This window comes from Liolophura sinensis, chromosome 6, assembly GCF_032854445.1.
Source record: "Liolophura sinensis isolate JHLJ2023 chromosome 6, CUHK_Ljap_v2, whole genome shotgun sequence".
Lineage (NCBI taxonomy): Eukaryota > Metazoa > Mollusca > Polyplacophora > Chitonida > Chitonidae > Liolophura > Liolophura sinensis.
Window position 1 is genome coordinate 49,041,336 of NC_088300.1, and position 16,067 is coordinate 49,057,402.

The following is a 16,067-nucleotide window of genomic DNA, read 5'->3' on the forward strand; positions in this document are numbered from 1 at the left end:
TAGAATTTTTTTTTTTTTTTTTTTTTTTGATTGGTGTTTTACGCCGTACTCAAGATTATTTCACTTATACGACGGCGGCCAGCATTATGGTGGGTGGAAACCGGGCAGAGCCCGGGGGAAACCCACGACCATCCGCAGGTTGCTGGCAGACCTTCCCACGTACGGCCGGAGAGGAAGGCAGCATGAGCTGGTCTTGAACTCACAGCGACCGCATTGGTGAGAGGCTTCTGGGTCATTACGCTGCGCTAGCGCGCTAACCGACTGAGCCACGGAGGCCCCTCGTCTTAGAATAAGATTAATTTATCTGTACCTTGGCCTCATATTATAATTTCCCTGAATACCAGTGTGTCTGTATCTCAAAATCTTTCTATGCCGATGCTTAATCTTTATCAAAAAAATTAATTAAAAATTCAATTAAAAATTAATTTAATTAAAAAACAAATAATTTAATAAACTATTTCCAACTGAAAGGGTGTTTTGGTTTTCACAAGCCGGTATAGTTTGCGTACAAGATCTTCGCTTAAGCGGCCGTCCAAATAGCGCTTAGAATTATCAAGCAGTCGCGAAGAATTGCCGACATACAAGCAATACTTGTGAAGATTGCTAAACGACGTTGCACGGAATCAACGATAATCGCCACGATATGCCCCAATATGTAACGAATAAATGTGCCACGGCAAGAATTAACACGATTTAAGTCCATTTGGCGATTAATGGCAGCGTCAAGAAACTGTCACGATATTGCCACCATTACCAGTGTAACGACCTCTTCTTGTCCATCGTTAGCATTTTCCACTTCCATCACGCGAAGATGCCAACACGCCACAGAAACCCATCTTCCAAAAAGACGAGGACACCACGTCAACCACTTTTGCTACCACTTCAGCCACTATTGCCATCGCGGCTTCTACAAAATTGTATAATAAAGACTTACAACATATGTATCAGACGACAGTGTGATGGTGGGCGAATGGTCTCACGTAAAATTCGGCCTCTTGTCATTTTACCTGAGTTTACTTTATTCTATTTTCGTGCAAATGCTTTGATAGCAGCAATGTATACACCCCGTAGCGCCGTGGCTTAAACAGAATTAGGTAAGAAGAAAAATTCAGTGATGTTAATTGCAATTTACTATTCGTCAGTGGTCTAGAATTACTCAAAATACCGCGTTGTCATCTCGTTTAACATACAACAGCATTAAATAACACTGTAAATGTCAGTCAGGTTATCGAAGGCCTCGGAAGTTACCAGGTACTTGTGACCATTTGACAAGCATGACGCACTTTCGTCTCTGCTCTGATCTTATTCGGTGTGTTGTAGTCTTTTGTATTCGCAGAAGCCGCTGCCTTGGTGGTTAACCTTCGTGGTTGACCATGTTGGGCTCTTAGCCGTCTGCGATACTGCAACGTTGCAGCATTAGCTAACAGCCGGTCTTCATCCGCTTCCACAATGTTTTCCAGGAGCAGTATATCTTTTAGGGCGTGGCCATAATGTATTAAATTAAGGTATCACCCAAGCGGTGTTTACGCTCAAATTTCACTTAATGAAAACGATACTAGCTTCAAGTCTTGGCCATTATCTTGCACTATCTCAGGTATATAGTGTATCGTTAATACGTCATCAAGAATCTTTTTTACACCTTGAGGTGTAATTCTTGATACATGGCACTGCCGGTAACGCAGCGGAACTACTGACTTGATCAAATAAGCGAGGATCCAGTGCCGGTCGAGACCAAGGGTATTCTGGTATTTCACATTGCCAGAGATAATTTTAGACAATTTGTGGTGAACAAAAATGTAAGAATTAGGATTTACAGCACATTTTTGGCTTTATTATTATCATTTTCTATCATCTAGATTCGTAAAGTTTGGTTAGTGTTTTGCACTGAGAATTTGTACTGAGAGCCACTTTGTGAAGAGCCTCTTTCAGCTAGACGTGCAGAGAAGCAGCAAACAATCTGTCAGCCAAGGTTCAATTTCGTTACAGAACATCAACAGTGTATTATTTGATTGGTTGACTGGATTGGTTGGTGTTTAACGCTCAAGAATATATTAACTGACGTTATTGGGAATTCCACAAATTCTAGGGTACGACAGTCAGTTGAGCTAGAGTCCAGTTTGCTCTCGGAAGCCCTGTTTGAGATTGGAGCTAAAAAATAAAAGACTCTGTGGGGATCCTGATTAAGTCCTATGTGCTCTAGGGAGATTTTACCCGGGAAGCTCAACAGATATGTATCCATGGTAACGTAAGGGCTGTAGACCTATATTTCAGAGCTTTGTCCGGTTTTCTTCTTCCATGTATGTTATATTCACATACTTCATGCAACCATGGAGGTATAAACCATATATACCCCCATGAGGCAACAAAGCAAAAACACAACTCACAGCCCGGTGTATAACGATAATGGATTTGATAAAAGCAACAACTATACAATATAGGACTATTGCCGATGATCTTTCATTCATCGCTGTTTTCATGCATTGTCCAGTTATACCTCACATTTATGAAAAATACGCCCTTTGGTTGTGGACAAACCAACATTTAAAACGTAGAAACTGGACCCCAACGGAGACGTTAGTATGTTTAGGTCATATCAGAGGACACAGCTAGGTGACATTTTTGCAGTAAATCCACTTGGAGATCTCAAATAATAAATGGATTGTAATGGCTTAACGTTGTGTCGTTTCAAATAACAGACCATAGTAATGCCCAGGTCTCGCACCAGTGAAAGGTGTGTGTAAGTAATGCGTTAAACCATTCACACTAAATGCTGTGACTATTTTGTGCCTCTCGGAATAGACTGAAATCTATTAATGAAAAGTAAATTGCATATACTTTCTTCACGTGTATGGTACGTCATAAGGAAAAGCAGTCACAAGCTTTATTAATGTATTGACAAGCACAAGCAGTAAAATCTGCAGGCTACAAAACAATGATCTATAGAAGGCACACTTAGCGGTAAACATTCGCCAACTGTACAAATTCCCCCACTATAGACAAAGGGACAATGTTCTGCATTTTTGTCGTACCTGTCAATCGTGAAGATTCGTTTCAGAAATTTCACAATCTGCACCCAGAATCAAAATTTGGCGGATTGGTCTGTAGCTTAAGGTCAATCTGTAATTCCATTAAAATTACTGGCGTTCAGCATGAAGGAGATAGTGCAACTACTGGTTGACCCGTATCAGTATAATGGCTCGGGCCAGTGAAGCAACACTAGATAAAGAGTAACAACGAGGCTCATTACATGCATTCTAAGGATTCCTTCATCGTCAAATGAAAAACTGTTAAGTACGACGTTAAACCCCAAGCACTCACTCACTCCATTAAAATTCCTACGTCAACGTTTTCCGTCAAGCCAACAGGCAGACAAACAAATAAATCAAGTCTTGATCATCTCTGAGAAGTTAAGGTCGTGGGTTTCCCCCGGGCTCTGTCCGGTTTCCTCCCACCGTAATGCTGGCCACTGTGGTATAAGTGAAATATTCTTGAGTACGGCGTAAAACACTAATCAAACAAATAAATAAAATAAATCTCTGAGAAGTCCCAGTTTGGCGAGCCAGTGGTTGGCCGAGTGTATAGCAAATGATCCCAACCGGAAAGGGAGTCCAAATTTCAATCGGTCCGGTATATTCTAGAGAGGCTACGCAAAGGGCTAGAGTCCACAAACTGACCCAGTTACACGATAAGACTCCCTGGTGCACGGAAAGCAAATGGTTTATTGCATACAAACGCAAAAGTTCAGGTGAACAAAATACATGTCTGAGCGCATATATTCCTATTAACATGGTAATCTCGATAACACTGGAAAAGGCAGAATACATCGTATCTATATGTAATCACCAAAAATTAAAACTGCACATGCAAATCGATTGGAAGTAAAGGGCTGACATATACTTATAGTGAGCATGGGGAAATTGGCAATGTGGTTACCATGGCATCGGCGTAAAAGGATACACGTAAGGCTTGAGGGGTCGCCACCTCTGTATCTGTGTATCCAGCAAAATTTAAGACTACGATGTAAATCAACATGAGGCTGCATCCCGAAAACGAAGCCATACCTTATAATAAGTAAATGTCAATCTGATCATATGGCGACTGTGTACAAATGTGAGGCTTGATATATCTGTTAAAAATATAAACATTGCATACAACACAACCGAAAGTATAGAAGGTATATACGGACACACAGACAGATGGACAACCGGACAAACCGGCAACAGCAAAATAGGTTCCGTCAAATAGAGGGCCTAAAACATGCTTCCCGTTCCCTGTTGGAAGATTAGCAGCATATTCTGCGCCTGTATAATAACACCGATTCTATCGTATTTCATATACAATCGGAAATCGGAAAATTATCCCATGAAAGCATTTTATACAGATGACACCAATCAGTACCTGATGTAATTCAAGGGAGATCATGCTAACAGAACATTCTTTTTCTGCGGGTGTTATCGCCCTTGAGGAACTCTTCAGTCGTTTTGTCGTTTATAGCGGGAAAGATTGTAAAGATGGAAAAGAAACCAATGACGATGGAAGTGGACGAGGAGATAAAAGTTCCAATAATGGACCAGTCTGAGTTCCTTAAAGATAATACGCGAAACTGTCTCATACAATCAACAATTGCTGATATTCTGAAAACAGAACCGTGTTGGCTGGGCATAGATGAAGCTGGAAGGGGACCCGTTTTAGGTAAACAGTCGCGGCGCAACTGTAGTCCATCTAGAAGAACTCGGTGTGCTATAGTTCAGTTAAATTAAAGGTTGAGATCCATTTTCTTAAATTTCTGATATTTATCTGCCTCAACGTTTAAGGCACTTTGTGGAATGAAGTTGGCCGTTAAATCCAGTCCAAACCCAACATCTGGGAACCGCAAGCCAAAATATACCGAAATCAACCTAACAAGACAAGACCACGCAACCAGTCTTAAATACCAACTTTAATTAGCGATGATTTCATTAGTCATCATGGATGTACAATAGTCGAGTGAGAGAAATGAATCCTAAAGGCTTGTGGCTATCATGTGCGCATCTGCTTCGTTGTCCCTCTTTTCTGCCTGTGGCCAGATACAGTCCGGATTGTGGGTACGCCCGGTGTGTCGCGCATGCACACCACGATTTTGAAGAGAGAAAAGTTAACAGTTTAAAAGTTTTCTATATATAACTAGTCTGAAATTTGATTGAAACTTGCAGGAGTGATCGAAAAGACACATCTCTCCTCAGTACACAGCAGAAATCAGCGTGGGCCAGCGTTTTGGAATGAATTTAATGGCAAACTTAGTGTCGCAAAGTGCCTTGTGGAATGGACCTACCAGGCTTTTGAATTCAGCGATTAAAAGTTGAGGCAGGTAAATATCAGAAATTGTCGAAAATAGATCTCAAGGTCAATTTAAATGAACTAGGTGTGCTGTTGTAAAATTCCAACATTCATTGTAACATGAAGTCCATTGCTGCCTCTCCAAAAAATGGCTGCAGATTTTTTGCAATGTTCCTGCAGATGTGTTGCAATGAATTTTAATATAGCACTTAGAGTCCATCTAGATGGACAACTGTAGGTGTGTGTTAGTGTTTCCTGTCATAGTTGGGAAGTCCATGATACAAAAGTGAGGCTCGCGTACCTAGCCTTGTGGGAATGTGTAGCGGCATTTGGCCCCATTGAAAAAAAAAAAAGTTTTGCTTTTCACAGAACCCGAGTACCTCTATGTCAGATCAAAAAACAGCTTTTTTTTGAAGTAAGTAACTTTAGAACGTGGCTAAGGGTATAGAAAATTATTTTTCTTACACTGATCAGGCCTGTATGTCCTAACCTGGGAGTGGTTTCAGATTGAATTGTAACAAAAAGATCAGATTAGATTGACATTGTTTCCGCACGTTGCAAAAGATAATTCTATTCTGAAAAATACTGGCAATGTTTTATAAGAGAAATAAACTATAAGTTGGAATGGGTCTAAGAGTGTTTACCTGGCTGAAAGGTATTACATAACCAGTGACAACAAAGGCAAAGATTTCGTGGCTGTGTACAGGTAGAGCCTTTGGCACCTGGCCTCAGATGCAGGTGGGGATAAAAAACCAGGTAGGTTGGATAAGCTATTTAATGTACACAAAACATGTATCAAGTGTGATTGTTACCTATGAATCTAGTCACACGAGCAACACTTTGCAAAATATTCCAGTGCTGAGTGCGAGTGTGCTTGGGGTTTACCCTCATACTTAACAATTTTTTCAGGAGTCCTTAGAATGCATGTAGTGTTCCTCCTTGTTGAAGGACGGATTTCCACTGCTCTTTTGTCTAGTGCTGTTTCACTGAGACAACTTACCAAAGGCAAGTAAGCCGCCCATGCTGAGCCATTATACTGATACAGGTCAACCAGTCGTTGCACTATCCCTTCATGCTGAACGCCAAGCGAGGAAGTTACAACTTTCTCTTTTAAAGTCTTAAGTGTGACCCGACCCAGGACTGACCCTGGATCTACCGTCCTTGACGTGGCTGTCCTACCAACTAAGCTATCGGGGCCGTTAATATTCCAGTGTAAGAATGATGAAAGTGACGTTAAATCCTAATCACACGAAGAAACAAATCCTGACCTCATGAAACATAAAGGGATGGATTATTCAAATCTCTCACCTCCATTTGCCAAATTTATGTATCTATTTTTTGGATTGGTATTTTTCTCCTTAATTGTTCAAGAATATTTCACCTATGGCCAGCATTATTGTGGTAGGAAACCGGGTAGAAAGCCGGAGAAATATACAACAATCTTCAGGTTGCTGATAGACCTCTTTAGTCAAAGGAGGACACGTGGATGTTGCCTCTGAAGTATTGCAGCAATGTAAGGAAAATCACCTTACTCCAGAGATGCTTGTATACATTAGTGACTCATTATGTACATAGGTTAAAATTTCACTTGTGTATCAGTTTTGGGTTTTGATCTTTTCCAGATGTTCACATAACTTATTTTACTTCTTTACTTCAAGGTCCCATGGTATATGGTACTTGCTTCAGTCCTATCAATAAAGGTGACATTCTTAAAGAAATGGGATTTGCAGGTTTGTATTTTTTGTAAACTATACCAGTTTTCCTCTCATGTCCTAAGTTAAAATATATATCACTGTACACAGAAACCGGAAAGGGGTTCTAAAAGACTGTTTCACTTCCTCTGCAGAAATGGAGAACATTGCCTACATAATTAAAACATGTCTGTCCAAGCAGTGTAAAGCAAAGAGGTAGTCACAGAAGCACAGCCTGGAACTAGCTGGTGAAGATGGCAAGTGTTGTGTGACCATGAACAATTGACAGAAACCTAAAGCACAATTTTTTTGAATTTAAAACATAACCCTTCATATTTTGCTATCAAGAGCATCTTTTGATATATGGTATGATGCTATTACTTACACTGGTATTAGGTATGTAAAATGACTAGTCCAGCTGCTGTCCAAACAGTGTAATATTTCCAAAGCTTTGGTCTTCATATTTAAGATTCCAAGACTCTGAATGAGGAGCAGAGAGATGGTTTGTTTGAGAAGATCAAAAATGCCACTGATGTCATGGGCTGGATGGTGGATATTTTGTCCCCAGCATTTATCTCCAACAGTATGTTACGTAGGTAGGTTGTTGTGTAAAACTGTGAGCTGTGTTAGGTTAGCGAAGACAGAATATCATGGCAGGGTGTGAAAAAAAGACTTTGTTGGAATTTATGGTTTTTATCGTTATGGATACATAGTTGAGTGTAGGAGTACACATATTTTGATAATCGTTAGCTTACTATAAACTACCTGAACCAGTGATGTGTAAGTTGGTGATTGAAGTGTGTATCATTTTTCATGTAAAGACCTTTGTACATGTATATGAATTTTAATTTTGAAGTATCCTAATGGATTTTTTTTAGAATAAAGTAGAATGTTTTCTGCTTATTTTTCAGAATAAAGTATAACCTGAATGCACTTTCACATGACACCGCTATTGGGTTGATCCGCAAAGTTTTGTCTCATGGTGTTAATGTTACTGAGGTTTGTAAATGTTCTGTAAATGTTACCGTCACAAAATAAAACAAATGATGGTAAGCCTTAAATTAGGTGTTGAAGGGAAATATGTTTCATGTATTATATGAAAGCTGAACATAAGAAATATCATATTGACGTGTTTTTTTTTTTTGTTGTTTTTTTTTTATATTTTCATGGAAAAAAGAATGCATACTTATTGATAATGGCTGATGGTGGAGTGGCATTGAAGGAAAAGAAAGCTATCCAAAATCATCAATAATAACATTTTTGCATTTAGTTTATATTATATAGTGCAAAAGTGACATTTATAGACTGCATAGCATTAGATGTTTTCCTTTTTAGATCACTCATATTGATTTGTATCGTCTAAATGATGATTTTGTTTCTAATTTGATTATACCAAACATCAAATGCTCCTCAGCTGTGTCTTGCTGAGGATATGTCAGTTCCATCAGATTCTAACCCTTGAAGATTTATCACATTCATCTTTCATTTATTATTGGTAATTTCCGCATGTTACACACAGGTTGATGTAAAGAAGGTGTTTCTGAAAGAATAATGCTAAAATAAAGTGTTCATTTTTGTAACAGATTTATGTAGACACTGTGGGTGATCCAGCTAAATATCAGGCCAAGCTGAAGGAGTTGTTCCCTGACATTGATGTGACTGTGGCCAAGAAAGCCGACTCTACCTACCCCATTGTCAGTGCTGCTAGTATCTGTGCTAAGGTATGTACTTTTAGGTAAATTGACCAGTGCCATTGAATGTGTACCGGTATAGTTTGGTTTGATCTCAACATGTCACATTCAGGAAAGAAGACCTGTTGTCAAGATAACATATTTTGTCAGGAATCGCTTGTGATTTAACAAAAACAATTCCGGAAAAAGGTTAAATTCAAATAACTTAATTTTCACAAATTTACGCTTATAAGGCAGAGTTTGATTGGTCAAATCTTTGCGTTTATTTTCCAATAAACCGAAAAAAGTGAATCCTCGTCCTCGCAGAACTACTTTTTCCAAGAATACAACTGAAAGAGACTGAAGGCACCTCATGTAAAATCACACACAGAACACTATAAGTATAGCTGCTTTCATCAGTGTTATATTCACATTCATAAACAGGAGCATCAGTTTAAATTCTGTGGATAGTCCAGGATGAATTACGGCTGTTTAAAGAGTGGTGCCTACCTTAGTATTTATGAGCTTGATCACAAACACACCCCCTCTCTGGCTGTACGTGTGAAGGTCTGACAGCAACCTGTGGATGGTCGTGGGTTTCCCCCGGGCTCTGCCCGGTTTCCATCCACCATAATGCTGGCCGCCGTCGTATAAGTGAAATATTCTTGTACAGCGTAAAACACCAATCAAATAAATAAATAAACAAACACGCACAGACATGCTGGGTCAGCGAGTGCATATGCATAACCGAGTGCGAGTGCTTGACAAGACAAGCCAGTTTGATCAAAATCACTTTCCTGTTGATGTTTAAAATGTACACTGTCGTTATTGTTCTGGATAACCAGTATGTTTGTAATACTGAGATATCATCCATATATTACATTTACTTGTGTTTTGTAAAACATGACAAATTCACCTTCCGCATATCCTTGTAGTACAACAACAACAGCAGTAATCCATCATGAACAGCACAAGCGCTTTGTCGCCTAGAAAACGTGCTTCATGAAATAAACAACTCCTTCTGCATCTTCCACACCCAAGGTTCTCTAGCTTGGAATTCACCTTCTAAATGTTTTTAGAAAAATGTTTTAACAATTCTTTTTGAAATGACCCGCAGATGTAAACTTTGCCTTGTCATATTTCTCGCTGTGCATGTGACGTTGCTTAGTAACGGTAGAAGTTTGATCACCAATTTCATTGGCCCAAAGAATCTCATTCAAAAAATGTGTATTCTGGAGACTGTGTTGCTCCCTTCTTCAAAACAGTTGACTAATATTTCTAACAGTTTGGAATGAAAGTGAAACAATAGATAGCATCCTTTTATTCCTTCGATTAAATTATGAGGAATGACTGTAATATTTTTTAGATTTAATGGAGTATAAACGCAACACGGATTCATACAGTTTGCACAGCTGGTTTCTCGTTTATACCCCAATAAATCGAAAAAACAATAATCTTAAGTAAATGAGAAGAAATAATGAATGAAAGACTAGACTGGCTCTGACAGCTGACAAACACTTGAGACTAGTGATAATCCCCATGCATTCACTCACAAACAGAGTACCCTGTACATCCACTGTTTCTAAAACATCATTAATAGGCTACAAACAAGAAAAAAAGGTCATTCTTGCCTAGTCAGTATATTCTGCTTGTTATTATCAAGTATTATTCACCACCACCCAGCTTTACCACTGACACTGTAGTACAGGATATTCGCAACTTCCTGTTCTCAGGTAGCTCGGGACCAGGCTGTGAAAAGCTGGCAATTCTCTGAGGGAATTAAAACAGAAGACAATAACTATGGGTCGGGTTACCCCTCTGGTATGTACATACTCATGAGGACTTTACATTGAATATAATGAAGATGAAGTGTAACTTTTTGCCATTCTGGTATTAACACACGTGCAACACGTTTTTTTTTTTTTTGCTATCAAAAAAAAAATTGTTGGAGAATTATTAGTACCTTAGACATTGCTTCAATGAGATATATGTTATTCCTTTCATAAGAGCAATATTTTGAGTCCACTGTACAGTATTGTTTCTGTATTTTGGAATGTAATCTAAAGTAAGTTTTGTGCCAAAAATCAGCAGTGACAACCATGTGATGATAAAGAAACTGATAATTTTAAATGTAACATTGCTAAATATAATGAACATGTAACACTTGTATCTGTGAAGGAAAACTGGATGTTTCTTCTTTCTGTGAAGTATAAATGATTTCCTAATACTAAAGTTTTCTTGTTTTTTACATTCAGATCCTGCCACTAAGAAGTTCATGTCAATAAATTTGGACCGAGTGTTTGGCTTTCCTCAATTCGTTCGCTTTAGCTGGTCTACAGCGTCTCAGATCATGGAGGATAAGGGTGTACCGGTACTCTGGTGAGTTCATGGTTTATACTTCATTGTGTGTGGAGGATAAGGGTGTACCGGTACTGTGGTGAGTTCATGGTTTATACTTCATTGTGTGTGGATTTATATACTTATTTCATTGCTGTTTTATGCCATACTTAAGCATGTTTCACTTATACGACGGCAACCAGCATTGTGGTGTGAGGAAACCGAGCAGAGCCCTGGGAAAACCATCTGCAGGTTGCTGGAAAACCTTCCCCGTATGGCCGGAGCATTGTGTGTGGAGGTCAAGGGTTGACTACACTAATGAGTTCATGGTTTATCGTTTCTTCTATATGGAAAACGAGGGTGTAGCAGTACACCGGTGAGTTTATGGTTTATATTTCATTGTGTGTGGAGAATAAGGGTGTACCAGTACACTGGTGTGTTCATGGTTTATCCTTTGTTCTGTATGGAGAACATGGGTGTAGCAGTACACTGGTGCGTTTATGGTTTATATTTCATTGTGTGTGGAGGATAAGGGGTCACCAGTACACTGGTGTGTTCATGGTTTATCCTTTGTTCTGTATGGAGAACAAGGGTGTAGCAGTACACCGGTGAGTTTATGGTTTATATTTCATTGTGTGTGGAGGATAAGGGTGTACCAATGCACTGGTGAGTTCATGGTTTATCCTTTGTTCTGTATGGAGAACAAGGGTGTAGCAGTACACCGGTGAGTTTATGGTTTATATTTCATTGTGTGTGGAGGATAAGGGGTCACCAGTACACTGGTGTGTTCATGGTTTATCCTTTGTTCTGTATGGAGAACAAGGGTGTAGCAGTACACCTGTGAGTTTATGGTTTATGTTTCATTGTGTGGACGATAAGGGGTCACCAGTACACCGGTGAGTTTATGGTTTATGTTTCATTGTGTGTGGAGGATAAGGGTGTACCAGTACACTGGTGTGTTCATGGTTTATCCTTTGTTCTGTATGGAGAACATGGGTGTAGCAGTACACTGGTGAGTTTATGGTTTATATTTCATTGTGTGTGGAGGATAAGGGGTCACCAGTACACTGGTGTGTTCATGGTTTATCCTTTGTTCTGTATGGAGAACAAGGGTGTAGCAGTACACCAGTGGGTTTATGGTTTATATTTCATTGTGTGTGGAGGATAAGGGTGTACCAGTGCACTGGTGAGTTCATGGTTTATCCTTTGTTCTGTATGGAGAACAAGGGTGTAGCAGTACACAAGTGAGTTTATGGTTTATATTTCATTGTGTGTGGAGGATAAGGGGTCACCAGTACACTGGTGTGTTCAATGGTTTATCCTTTGTTCTGTATGGAGAACAAGGGTGTAGCAGTACACCGGTGAGTTTATGGTTTATGTTTCATTGTGTGTGGAGGATAAGGGTGTACCAGTACACTGGTGTGTTCATGGTTTATCCTTTGTTCTGTATGGAGAACAAGGGTGTAGCAGTACACCAGTGGGTTTATGGTTTATATTTCATTGTGTGTGGAGGATAAGGGTGTACCAGTGCACTGGTGAGTTCATGGTTTATCCTTTGTTCTGTATGGAGAACAAGGGTGTAGCAGTACACAAGTGAGTTTATGGTTTATATTTCATTGTGTGTGGAGGATAAGGGGTCACCAGTACACTGGTGTGTTCAATGGTTTATCCTTTGTTCTGTATGGAGAACAAGGGTGTAGCAGTACACCGGTGAGTTTATGGTTTATGTTTCATTGTGTGTGGAGGATAAGGGTGTACCAGTACACTGGTGTGTTCATGGTTTATCCTTTGTTCTGTATGGAGAACATGGGTGTAGCAGTACACCGGTGAGTTTATGGTTTATGTTTCATTGTGTGGAGGATAAGGGGTCACCAGTACACTGATGAGTTCATGGTTTATCCTTTGTTCTATACGGAGAACAAGGGTGTAGCAGTACACCGGTGAGTTTATGGTTTATATTTCATTGTGTGTGGAGGATAAGGGTGTACCAGTACACTGGTGTGTTCATGGTTTATCCTTTGTTCTGTATGGAGGACATGGGTGTAGCAGTACAATGATGAGTTCATTGTTCCTCCTTCATTCCATATGGAGGATAAGGGTGTACCAGTGTACTGGTGAGTTCATGGTTTATCCTTTGTTCTGCATGGAGAACAAGGGTGTAGCAGTACACTGGAAAGTTTGTGGTTTTTTCATCATTCTGTATGGAGGATAAGGGGTCACCAGTACACTGGTGTGTTCATGGTTTATCCTTTGTTCTGCATGGAGAACAGGGGTGTAGCAGTACACTGGTGAGTTTGTGGTTTTTTCATCATTCTGTATGGAGGATAAGGGTGTACCAGTGCACAGGCGAGTTCATGGTTTTTCCTTTACTGTGTATGGCGTTGGAGGGTAAGGGTGTGCACCAGTGCACATGCGAGTTTAAGTCGGCTTGTTCCCATCTTATCCTTCATTGTGTATTCCGTGCCGTTAGACAGCAGATATTGATTAAGCTTCTTTGATAAGAGGTAGAAGTTTCCTAAAATTAATGAAACAATTTTTCAAATACATGTATTCCATGCCTTTAGATTTGGTGGTGAAAAATTCAAAGTAAGCCAGAAATCATGCGATTTTGTGGGTAGGCCTGAAAAGGCTCTTTAAATAGAGAACCAGCTAGGCGCGCGTAGTGTGGAGAGATCAGTAAACTACAGATTTAACCTTAACTTAGACTGTATAAGCACATAGTATGGTGATTTTTCTTGGAGAAATCCAGCATCTTTGAAATTAATTGATGCACTATGAGGAAGTTCTCCTATGAAATTTCTGGTAAATATCAACTATAAAAGGGATCATTTTACATTGTTTGTGTAACTATAGAACATTTATTCCAAGTAACCTGGAAAATGAGAATTTTGGGCCAGGGAATATTTGGACACAGTCTGGAAATTTACAGTCATGTACTGTAATTACTGCTTTATAATGCAAGATCACTACTTTTGTGCTTGTGTGATTGATGTTTCACAAAGTATTCATCAACATTTCACTTATATGGGCCTCAGGAGTGTTTTTGATTGCCTCTATTTTTCTGATGATAGGGAAGATGATGACGAAGATGAGAACACCGAGTCCAAAGGCATGCAATCATTGTTCAGCTTGTTTGGAAAGAAAGAAGAGGACCCGAAACTGTCTACTCATTCTTTTTTCAAAGAACGCTCACTTCAAAGAGTTCAGTGTTTGTAGTAGAAGCCACATGGTACCTGTAAATATCATACCAATAAAGATAGTTTTTTGGGTTTTTTTTTTTTTGCTGTATTCGTTAGCATTTGTCATTGCTTTTATGGACAAATTTTTCCGAAGCATTTCACAGCATATAAATTTAATTTCAGTCTTAGATTGCTTGTTGATGAATAAGCATCTGACATAACTGTATTTGAAGGGAATTGAGTATATTTATTTCATGAATTTTGCAACATGGTTCAGTTCCAAGTCTACTAGATGTGTATGAAACCAAACTTCTTTCAAAAACTCTGAAAACTGTAAAATTTAAAACTGTAATAATGTTATTTTGGATGGCCATAACAAAGGGAAACGTTTTATGTCAAGATTTAAGTGGGTAATGGTAATATTATGGAAATCTAAAACCTAGACGAAAGTCGTCTACCATCAATGACGTCGGTGCAACTTGGTGACGCATCTCGCATTTGTAGAAAACCGATAAAATATCTTAATATTTCCTCTGATTGCGTTGAGTTTAGGTTTAACTTACCTAGACAACAGAGAAATAATTACATCCGCCGACGTTATGTTTTTGCAGGCGTTCACTTGTCTATCTGCCAGCAACTTTGTGGAGAAAGGTTCTGAGCCTGTTTGAATGACCTTTCGCAGTCACATTTGTGCAAAGTGTGGCATTTGGTGAAGAACCAATCCATTACACCTTAATGGTGATCCAATCTGAATCTAGGAATTTTAATCAATTCTTCACCATTTTCAGAAAAGGAACACAAATGCATATGTTTCTTAAACCTTGCATCGGTGATTAGCAGAGCAGGCTTAATTGCTGCAACTGATATGGCTCAGGGCATCCACGTCGTGATTATACTGTTTCCACGGACATGCGTTTGTGTTTGTGATTACTCGTTCGGTAATTCTTCTGAGAACGGGAATTCCATAAACAGGTCCTATTTTTAACGCATTTGACGAGGAATTATATTGCTGGGGTGGATTGACGATGTTACACTAACGAATGCGTCATGTAACGGCATGTCCGTGGAAACACAGCCGTAACAAACGATGTGAACAATAAGTGCAAATTGCCGACCCTGATGAAAGCCTGTATGTATGTGCGTGACAATGAGATGGTCGAGTGATGGTGAGATCGTCGTTAGAGACATGGGGTTCAGTCCAGAGTATAGGGTCACTGTGAAAACCTGGCATTCAGGAATGTTATAATGCCAATTGCTTGGCGATCAGCACAAGGGTATAGGCTAAGTTCTGTAGTTCATCAGACCGTCTACCCGTGGCTGTCGGAAGCAAGTGCTACAAACCATTGGATAAACTGGACGAACTGCAAGTAGCGTACAGAAATGTCAGTTTAAACGTATATACCGGATTGTGTATTTGGAGGTTGGAGGCATTAAGCAGAACTGTAAATATGCTGGTATTGCGTCCAAACTGGTACACGACAACGCCACCGTGAAAAGCAAATGTTGAAAAATGTCGCCAAACAAACCAAGACATAAGAAAGCATATGAAAGAAAGAAAAGTAAGAAATTAGAATGGATTCATGCAGAGAACGCTGTCGGCAGCTTTAAATACTGATAGAGACTGTTCTAGGCGAATGAATTAAATCAAAATAATTATCCAAATCGTGTTTTACGTTCAAAATATTTTGAATAATTGCACTGGAGGGTCGTTTTTGGTTTAAATAATTAATACACTTGGAAGGAAAATTACTGAAAATACGGTATTTAAAAAAAAAAATTCTATATTTTTTCCTTTATTTTCACCAGTACGAAAGGTAGATAAATGTTGAAATCAGAGGTTATTTAACTTTCAGAATATATATATTCGACGATTC

At 39.2% G+C, this 16,067-nt stretch overlaps 1 protein-coding gene across 1 annotated transcript; it reads left to right on the forward strand.

Annotated features, from left to right (window-relative positions):
- The first annotated feature begins 4,509 nt into the window (after positions 1-4,509).
- On the forward strand, positions 4,510-14,276 carry LOC135466158 (ribonuclease H2 subunit A-like). Its single transcript, XM_064743535.1, has 8 exons — positions 4,510-4,692; positions 6,975-7,046; positions 7,477-7,603; positions 7,919-8,006; positions 8,591-8,728; positions 10,411-10,498; positions 10,933-11,056; positions 14,086-14,276. The coding sequence occupies exons 1-8, from the start codon at positions 4,512-4,514 to the stop codon at positions 14,228-14,230; spliced, it is 963 nt and encodes a 320-aa protein (XP_064599605.1). The 5' UTR covers positions 4,510-4,511; the 3' UTR covers positions 14,231-14,276.
- The last annotated feature ends 1,791 nt before the right edge of the window (positions 14,277-16,067 follow it).

Bases quoted from the DNA above. Each gene is read 5' to 3' on its own strand.
- LOC135466158 (XM_064743535.1), top strand. From the start codon at position 4,512: ATGGAAAAGAAACCAATGACGATGGAAGTGGACGAGGAGATAAAAGTT. The intron at 4,693-6,974 runs GTAAACAGTCGC...CTTTACTTCAAG, and splicing joins TGGAAGGGGACCCGTTTTAG to GTCCCATGGTATATGGTACT. The intron at 8,729-10,410 runs GTATGTACTTTT...TCCTGTTCTCAG, and splicing joins CTGCTAGTATCTGTGCTAAG to GTAGCTCGGGACCAGGCTGT.